The sequence below is a fragment of the Crassostrea angulata genome, chromosome 4, assembly GCF_025612915.1.
Source record: "Crassostrea angulata isolate pt1a10 chromosome 4, ASM2561291v2, whole genome shotgun sequence".
NCBI lineage: Eukaryota > Metazoa > Mollusca > Bivalvia > Ostreida > Ostreidae > Magallana > Magallana angulata.
The window spans coordinates 38897358-38907657 of NC_069114.1; the positions used below are offsets into that span (position 1 = coordinate 38897358).

Sequence of the window (10300 nt, forward strand, 5' to 3'; positions counted from 1 at the left end):
GTAAATTAACTTGATCACTGTGTAACAGATAAAGCTATGTTATATAATAAAACTAAAAACTCTCGCAGTAGATCGATATCAACGAATTTGGTCATAGATATCTTTCTTTTTTTTTTATTTTTGGCTATTAGCTGTTCGTCTGAGGCAATGACTGTTACAAGGATCGATGCAATGCATGCTTTTTTTTACCATACAATTCAGTGAATTTTTAGAAGTAAACAATCTTTGTGTGTATATTAATTTGGCAGATTTTATTCACCATTTATATGAAACTCAAGATGTAAAGCTCTGTCACATATCTGATGAAAGATGTTGATTTAAGGTGGTATCGGACACTTCCATGTTGTGACGTATTGTTTATTGAAATAAATATCGAAAAAATAAAGTGTAATTATATGAGTAGTTTCTTAATCAATATTCTTAACGCGTAACGAAGTGGGTTAGAGGGTTATTTTGAATCTGTAGGTAATTAGTTCAAATCCCGGTGGGGGTTTTGCAAGCTTTACCTCTCCAAATAAAAAAAGTACTTTTATTCATATAAATATCAATAGATGTTTAACACCACCTTAATCATTCATGCGCGATATGAAAAGATTGTTACATTATTCAATCTATATAAATACAACATGACCATTTATCTGAATTTGCTTGATTTATCTGCCTTTACATTTATTCTATAGATTTATCGCCTGCATGGCCGGTGTTCCGTAACTTGACATTTTTGGAATATATTCCACCAGATTCGCCTTTAATATTATATTAAAAAAAAAGAAGATTAAAACTCTGAACTACTAAGTCTAAAAAGAGATTATTTTCTCAAACATACCTCAATCCGACCCGAATTTGTGATGTAGGACGATGCAAGAATGAATGAATTAATTAATCATATATTACACGTACTGTTGCATCTTTAATTTTACGAATTCTTGTCGGAGGCTTAAGTGTTTGCATTCTCCTGGAATATAGCAAGAATTAATAATATTGTATAAAGAATCATTAAATTGTATTAATTTTTAAGTTTTTTTAATCTCAATCTAAGTACAATATTTAGATATCCACATGTTCCTACAAGATAATTTTGCGTATTTAAGAATTGTTTTTATAACCGATGACAAAGAGCAAATTTTTGATGAAGCACTTACATTGTAATCAATTTTATACAATAGCCGCAATTGGTATTCCCCGATTACAGTGAAATAAAAAATCCCCGATATTTTTCAAAGAAAATTCATACAAAATTAACGATACTTTTTGTTAGCTAGAAGAGTTCATACAGTTTTCATATATCAAGAAACACACATATATTTTTGCAAACTGTTTCATAAGGATATTTGAAGTATTATTACAAAATTTGATTGTAAGAGTTAAATTTTGATACATGTAAGTGTAGTTTTATTTGTGTAATAAATTGTATCACCTGTTGTAGAATTTCTCGAACTGTCGACTTTATCAAACATAATTTCAATTCGAATTTTTGCCTGAAAGATTGCATTTACAATTTAGCAACAAATATATACCCATCAATTAATTTAAATATTAGTATTTATAAGTAGAATATTTCCGAACAGAAAATAAAATTGATGATCACCAGTTTGTTCCGCAGACTGAGATAATCTTAGTCAGCATTTCGAAAAATTAATGATATCAAGCAAATTTTGTTCACAAACTAATGTAGAATGAATAAGATAGTGAAATAGTAAAGAAAACCGAATAATTAAACCGAAACTTCCATGTAATTTTTGATGAATTTCCCAGCGATAAATAGTACTAGTATTTTTATGATTCTGTGATCAGAAGGCGCTGCACACCCTTACTGACGCGCGTACTGACCACTGCACCGCCCTTACTGACGCCCGCGCGTACTGACCACTGCACCACCCTTACTGACCCCGTACTGACCACAGACAATTGTTGCTACGATAAAACTTAATACAAAGTACATAATAATAAGTGTGATTATGTTATACTACTTGGTACACTTTTATTACAGAAACCAGACCTAAAATATTCAGCGACGGAATACAGGGCCAAGTTAACATTGAAAACTTGATTGATACCATGCACATGTATTTGAGACCCAGTATGACCCCCCCCCCTCTCTCTCTCTCTCTCTCTCTCTCTCTCTCTCTCTCTCTCTCTCTCTCTCTCCAGGGACGAGTGTAAGGAGAAGGGGTGATTATAATCAGACTGTTTGAGACCATGCAAAGAAAACTATTCGCTTCTGGTAAGTGAAAACAACTATTATAATATCTTGCTCGGGTTAAAATAATCAGAATAGAAGATCGGGATCGGGAATCGATAGAGAAACAAACATGTCTGCGCCCTGTGTGAGAAAGGTAGACTTTGAACTTGAAAGTATCTTTGCCGTCCCAGTTTCTGACTTAACGATGTGATAAATCAGGACAGACTAAATCTATGTCCTGGATCAGACGGATGAGCGGAAATCGCTCAAATTCTCGATTGCAGGTAAGGGCATTAGTTTTTATATTGTAATAATAATTCTTAGAATGAATGTAAAGGCAATTCGAACGATGTTATATAATGCAACACATGTACACATTTCAATTAAATCTTGCAAATATTTCACTTTACGTATAGATGTAATGTATGTGTTGTTTGATTTTATGATTCATCTTAAAATAAAAGAGTTATATTGTTCGTTGATATCTTTATATATTGTATGTCAGATCTGATAATGATCAAGTTAAAAAATGTTAGTTATAAACTTCATTTACATTCATTTAACAGCTAAATGTAGTCAATGTATCCATTGTGCAAGTATGTGTATGTTAGACTTTAACTGAAAGTTAATCACAGCATATATTTAGTTAAAAGTGTCCCCGGAAGATTGACAAATTCTGAATAAGATTATTCTAAGATAGTGCATTTAACAGAAATGACTATATTTATAATATGTAAACGGTGTGACCGTTGGACCGAGCGCAGATTTAATACAGTAAAGTTTGATATTTGTACAACAATTTATTTGAAATGCACACATTGGATCCGCCTACTTTTAGAATCATTAGCAAAAGTTAAACTAAACGTCGCGTGCTCAGTCTACATTATGACGTCATGTCTCGTACGTAAAACGTACAAGTTTTGTCTTCGGAAACAGCCGAAGAGAGTTCCGTGATTCCGACAAAATTTTATTTCTTTTTTCATTTAATTCATCACGACTACAGGTATTAAAAATTGAATACTTTATTCAGTGTCTATATAAAAGATCAGTTCCTTGATGTTTATGTTTTTATATTCCATCTGATAATTTGATAAGATATACGTAGAACTAGTCGTATTTCTTGATTGAAGCACTATTTAAACTTATCTGTTTTTTACTTTAATTTTTTAAAATTTAAATTACCTCTATTGAAACATTGGAAAGTTTTTAATCGAGTTTAGGAGCAATAAACATCGATAAGTGTCATTCAATCAATGATCAAACTAACTTTTTAAAAACAAAATGGCGGCCAATATGGCGGCGCCCAGGGCTGGAAGAAATTTTTTTAGCCCTTAGTACCCCTGATTCAACTCTCATTTTTCACTGATTTTCTTATATATACGTGTTACCATAAATCCTCGCTTCGCGAGGCGGGCTTCGCCCGCCTCTCGCTGCGCTCGGTACTATATCCTGTACCATGTTATCCTTTCTGTCACTTTGATATTTTTTTTCATGTTAGGCAATGAATACCATTTGTACCCTGACTGTCCCTGAGATATCAAAAAATACTGAAAAGTTAAACAAAATATTAACCTTTGTACATGCATGTAGTAACTATTTACTTAATGTTTGTGAAAATTAATTGAAAATGAAAAGATCAGATATTCAACTAAACGCAGTTGGCATATACTCATAGTAATACATGTACATACATATATTCTCAAGATTATGCTCACAGACTGAACTGTTTGTATAAGGTATATATTACATTAAAATTTTATTGTAATATTAGGTAATATGATGTATCTATCTTAAGTCTAATTTTCTTCTACATGTTCTACAGGTGCTTAAAAACATCTTGAAGAATGGTCCAGAGAGGAACGATTACTTCCTCACCATTCGCCGGTGTTCTAATCAGGCCAAAAATGGTACTGAACAGGTGTCAATAGGCGACATTACAGTAACAGTGAGACCACCGAGAAATGTGGAGGTGGTGCCAGTGAAGTACTTACAAGACACACCACCACAGTCTGTCCTGCATCATTTAAAATGGATCATGCAAAAAGATGGCCTCAAACAGGACGTGTTCCTAATTGGTAGGTAAAACTTCATCAATTTAAAACTCATGAAATTAAGTAAAAAAATTATACAATTGAATTATTATTAATGATTAAAACTCCAAAAGTACATTATAAAATGATTGAAGCTTCTCTGATCAAAACATTTTAAAAATTACACTATATAGACTAGAACATGAATTTCAAATGAATAGCTAGTGTGTTTCTAGTTTAAACTAACAAAATGAAACTTGTTCACTTGCAGGAGGGCCAGGTCCATTAAGAAGACAGGTGGCCATGATGTATTTAGAGCTGACAAAGAGAGAAGTGGAGTATGTCTCTCTGTCCAGAGACACAACAGAAACCGATATCAAACAGCGACGAGAAATTGTGTCTGGCACTGCGTATTACCATGATCAGCCGGCTGTTAAGGCTGCCATCGAAGGGAGAGTGCTGGTATTAGAAGGCATTGAAAAGGCAGAGAGAAATGTTTTGCCTATATTGAATAATCTTTTAGAAAATCGAGAGATGCAATTAGATGATGGTAGATTTTTAATGTCAGCAGAAAGATATGATAAATTATTGGATGATCATTCAAAAGAGGAATTAGATGCATTAAAGTTGGTTAGAGTAAATGAAAATTTTAGAGTTATTGCCCTTGGTCATCCTGTCCCTCGATATCGTGGAAACGCACTTGATCCACCTTTGAGATCTCGGTTTCAGTCTCGAGATATAAATGCCTTGCCATTTAAGGAGCAGCTTGAATATCTTCAAGAAGAGTTTTCAGGAATCCCAGTTGCAAAAATCTCACAAATTTTGTCATTTGGGACAGCAGTTAATTCACAGGAGTCATCCACTTTGGGTTTACCTGATTTTCCCATCTCTAACATATCAGGTGCAGTAAAAATGTTGCAAACAAATCCAAATTTGGAGGTAACTGATGTCATAGACAAGCTGTATCCTTATTCTGTCATTCTTAACAAAGAAGGTGTGTCTTCAGTCCAAAATCTTTTGAAGACTTTCAAGTTGCAGCACAAAGATAAATATATAATTAAAGGTCAGATTGTATCAGTTAAAGACAGAGATCAAGGACTTGTCTCTGTTGAAACAGACAAATCAAAGACATTTGATGTACTGAAAGGATGTCTAGACACTAACATGGAAAATGAATCATTTATACCCACTCCATATCACAACTCGGTTCTGGTTGAACTTATGCAAACGCACGCGGCTCGCGATTTTTGTGTCATTGGCGCCCGAGGTTGTGGCAAAAGTATTCTAGTTGAAAAGTTTGCTCAGCTGTTAGGATATGAATTGGAACCCATCATGCTTTACCAAGACATGACCTCGAGGGACCTTCTTCAGAAGCGCATTACCGAGCCTAATGGCGACACAACCTGGATGATGTCACCTCTTGTTGAGGCAGCTCTGAACGGACGTCTTGCAGTCCTCGACGGTCTTCATCGTATCAACCAAGGCTCATTTGCGGTCCTTCATCGTCTTATTCACGACAGAGAGCTCCAGCTGTTTGATGGTACGCGGCTATTGAGACACGACCGGTATGAACAGATAAAAACCAACAGCGAAATGACCGATGAAGATATGAAAGAGCGTAAAGTTTTCCCCATCCATCCTGCTTTTCGAATCATTGCATTGTCAGAACCGCCTGTCCCCGGAAGTGCCTCCCAACAATGGATGACATCTGAAATGTCGACGATGTTCCTTTTTCACCATCTGAGACCATTGTCGTTAAAGGAAGAAGTAGACGTTGTAACAAAAGTCGTTCAGAAATGTCCCAATATTGACAAACTGTTGAAGTTTGTACATGAGCTCCGCAAGTCCACTGATCCCGCTATGACGTCAATTGCTGCGTCTCTCTCCACTCGACAGTTAATTCGAATTGCCAAACGTTTAGCAAGTTTCCCCTCAAAAGATCTACACGGAATAATCCAGAAGGCTTGCATGTCAAGTTTCCTACCTAAACTACCACGGGATAGTTTGGAGCAGACTATGGAAGCAGCCGACATAAAAGTAACGCCTAAAGCTGATGTAGATACAAACAACAACCCAAACCATCTCATCACGTGTTCAGTGAAGGATGGAATGCTAACAATAGGAAATACCCAGGTACCGGTTTTCAATCCAGGAAATAAGACAAAAGTACCAGACGTACTTTTTTACGAAAATCCCCAGCATCTAGCTGTCATGGAAGATATGTTGAAAGATTTCCTATTAGGGGAACACCTGCTGTTAGTTGGAAATCAGGGTGTTGGAAAGAATAAAATTGTCGACCGTTTTCTTCATTTAATGAATAAACCCCGCGAATACATCCAATTACATAGAGATACCACAGTTCAAACCCTGACATTGCAGCCGACAGTTAAAGATGGAGTCATTGTTTACGAAGACTCGCCATTGGTGAGGGCAGTGAAAATGGGCCATGTCTTAGTTGTTGATGAAGCAGATAAAGCACCCACACACGTGACTTGTATCCTGAAGACTCTGATTGAGTCCGGCGAGATGCATTTAGCAGATGGAAGACGTATTGTGTCCCATAAATCTGGGCACGTCTCTCTAGATAACACAATCGTCGGTCACCCAGACTTCAGGATGATTGTATTGGCAAACAGACCTGGTTTTCCCTTCCTCGGAAATGACTTTTTTGGAGCAATGGGGGACATCTTCAGTTGCCACGCAATTTTGAATCCCGACATGGAATCGGAAATGTCAATGTTACAGCAATATGGTCCAAATGTGCCTAGGAACGTCCTGGAGAAATTAGTAAATGCCTTTGGAGAACTCCGCAGCATGGCAGATCAAGGTTTGATCTCCTATCCCTATTCAACCAGAGAGGTCGTTAATATTGTCAAACATATGGAGAAATATCCCAATGATGGTCTTCGAAAAGTAGTGAAAAATGTATTTGACTTCGACGCGTACAGTAAGGAGCTGCAAGAGACCATTATTAAAACAATGCATAAGCACGGAATACCTTATGGTGTATCCCAAGCGGAAGTCAATCTTGCGAAGGAATTTCCTCTTCCTCCACTCAGTAAAACTGGCAGTTGGTCTATTCAGAGACCTGAGCAAAAAAGGAAAACAGCTATGATGAGTTTACCTGTTGAAACTAGCGAAATAGTCATCAAAGGACCATTGGAAGTATTTCCTCAGTCTGTAGCCATGGAGAAAAACACCGCCCGAGCCTCACTTTTTACTGAGCAGGAATCTTATTGGAACATTCCCATGCACGAAACCAATATTATCAGTGATGTGGCCGTCACAAAGGCATCGAACCAGGCTGCTGGCAAGTTTGACATTATTCACATTGTAACGGCTAATCCTATTGGTTTGTTTTCGGTCAATCCAAAACTATCAACTTGTAGCGTCCTTGACCTTTATGATATGTTTCCATCAACATCTGGCTCATATCGCCCGCGTGTTCGAATCGCTCCTTTAGCCGAACCTCTTGATTCAAATGTGTTCCTTCATGAGGAAGTAACCAACTCGGTCTTGGTTGTCAACTTTAAAACAGGTGACGTATGCCGGCTTTCATCTCGAGCACTGCCGGAAATACCCACAGAAAAGAGACGATTTCCAGCCTCTGCTTCACAAACTGTGAACCCTTACAGAATGTGCCCAAGCACTCTTCCCGACGCCAAGGGGACAATTCTCTTCTACAAGGAAGGCGGTGACAACATTGTGGCAGTCACAGGAAAATATGCTCATTCTGTTGATGTTCCCCTTGTAATCAAGCAGGCACACCAAGCAGGCGCGGACCAGTGGCTCCTCAGTAACGACAATGATGAAAAGTTTTTAGTGCAAATGGCGGATGACAATTCTTTTCTACTGTATCCTATAAGTGAGAGTGGCGACAGATCATTGGTACGTGGTCTATCGTCGGTCCCACTGAGTGACGAACAGCTCAAACTTTCTCTGAGGAATGAAAACGCGGGACCAAACAGAACGTCAGTCCTGCGTGATTCTTACGTGTCTGTCTTAAAAGGATTCCCTGACTCCTCAGATGTTGAAGTATACAGTTCTCCAAGAGAGCCATTACCAGAAAATAAGTCACAGGCTCAAGAAATTGTCAACGCACCTACCTTCGGATTGTTTGGATCGTCCACACCCAAACCAGATGTTAATCCAACAAAACGATCTCAAATAGTCTGTCTGCCGGATTCTGGTCAGATAGTAGAGGGACTGCCTAAATGGAAGGTTCCTGAATCTGCTTTGACAAGCGCAGAGAGAGCTCGAGATGTCAGTGGATACCTAGAGGTCATTGACCCGGTAAACCATATGCTACGTTATATCCCGGTCCCTCCTGCTACTAGACAATCGCCATATTTGTCCTGGATGTCCTCCATAGCGGACTCGCACCTCTTCGTGGCTCCAATGAGTGAGGATGGATTGGTGACTGTCGACGTTGGGGGTTGTATTCGTACGTGGGAGACAGCGTTGGTCAATTTACAGCGGTCACTGGGAGAATGGAAAAACATGATGGGACTGGATGATGGTAGACCACTTCAGGTAAAGTACATTTGTTCAGTTTTTGACTAAAATACCGAGGTATAATAACCTTGGAATGAATGTTTAATGTTACCTTTATTTATTCAGATTACGAAAGAAAGAGAAAGTGGTCGAAAAGCAGAAGGTCCGAAGCACGGGAAAATTGACCCTAAGAATGCTCCGCATCATGGTGGAAACACCTGGGCAGGTGGTACAGGTGGTAGCAACACTGCAGGTATGCAAATATTATGACACGTTTAATTTTCTTATGGTAAACATTGTTGAGCAGAAAGAATGCAGATATTAGTACTTGTATTGAGTAGTTCAGTATGTAGTCGGTTGACATTGTCAATGTCTTTTACATTTTGCGTTAGGTTGCTGTGCTCTTTTTAAAATCTTGAATCTGAATTGTAGGACTCGGTGGGATTGGAGGACCGTATCGACTTGATGCTGGACACAAGGTTTACCAAGTTCCTCAACACGAGAAGGATGCAGTGCCGGAGCACGTCAGAGAGGCCGCGAGGGATATGGCGCGAAAAGCATTCAAAGAGAGGCTCAGGGAAATCAACATGAGCGAATATGACGCGGATGTGTACGAAGATTTTTCAAAAGCTGTCAGAAACCAGGTTTCATCCTTGCGAGTAATCTTGGACAGCCTTCAAGCAAAGGGTAAAGAGAGACAGTGGTTGAAAAATCAAGCATACGGGGACTTGGATGATTCAAAACTGATTGAAGGAATAACGGGTGAGAAATCTATTTATAAAAGACGAGGAGAGAAAGACCCCGAACTTGGCACACCTCAGGAAAAACCGAAAAGAATCCGCTTGTTGGTTGATGTGTCCGGAAGTATGTATCGATTTAACGGGTATGACGGGAGGATGAACCGCGAAATGGAGGCTACACTTATGATGATGGAGGCATTAGAAAAGTACGAGGAAAAATTCAAGTACGATATATACGGGCATTCAGGGGAGGATCACAAGGTGGTGTTGGTTGACAAAGATAAAGTCCCCACGAATAATAAAGAGCGCCTTATCGTTATCAAGACCATGCACGCGCATTCCCAGTTCTGCCTTAGCGGTGACACGACTTTAATGGCGACCCAGCATGCTTCAGACGAACTCGCCAAAGAAGAAGCAGACGAACATTTCCTGATTATTCTTAGTGACGCTAACTTTGATCGATATGGAATTTCTCCAAGAAAATTCGGGGAAATTCTTAAGAAAAACGAGAAAGTGAACGCGTATGTGGTTTTCATCGGTTCCTTGGAGGACCAAGCCAGCCAGCTGATCAAGCAACTTCCTACGGGCCACGCCTTCATTTGTTTGGACACTAAAAATTTACCGCAGATCTTGCAACAAATATTTACATCTACCATGCTATCTGGTAGATGATGAAGGTTAATTTTATATGCATGGAAGTACAATTTTCCTAATTTTACCGTTAATATAACTGTATACCTGGACTATTGTGTACTAGTATACATATCATATTATAGTATTACTAAGTTATGCTTATTCACACGTTTGTATTTTATAAAATGAACTGTTCACAATCAATAAACAATAAACATTTA

The 10300-nt window shown here is 38.2% G+C and overlaps 1 protein-coding gene across 1 annotated transcript; it reads left to right on the forward strand.

Moving 5' to 3' along the window:
• Positions 1-2314: 2314 nt before the first annotated feature.
• On the forward strand, positions 2315-10300 carry LOC128180961 (von Willebrand factor A domain-containing protein 8-like). The gene is made up of 5 exons (XM_052849175.1): positions 2315-2466; positions 4005-4257; positions 4484-8745; positions 8833-8959; positions 9139-10300. The coding sequence occupies exons 1-5, from the start codon at positions 2416-2418 to the stop codon at positions 10116-10118; spliced, it is 5673 nt and encodes a 1890-aa protein (XP_052705135.1). The 5' UTR covers positions 2315-2415; the 3' UTR covers positions 10119-10300.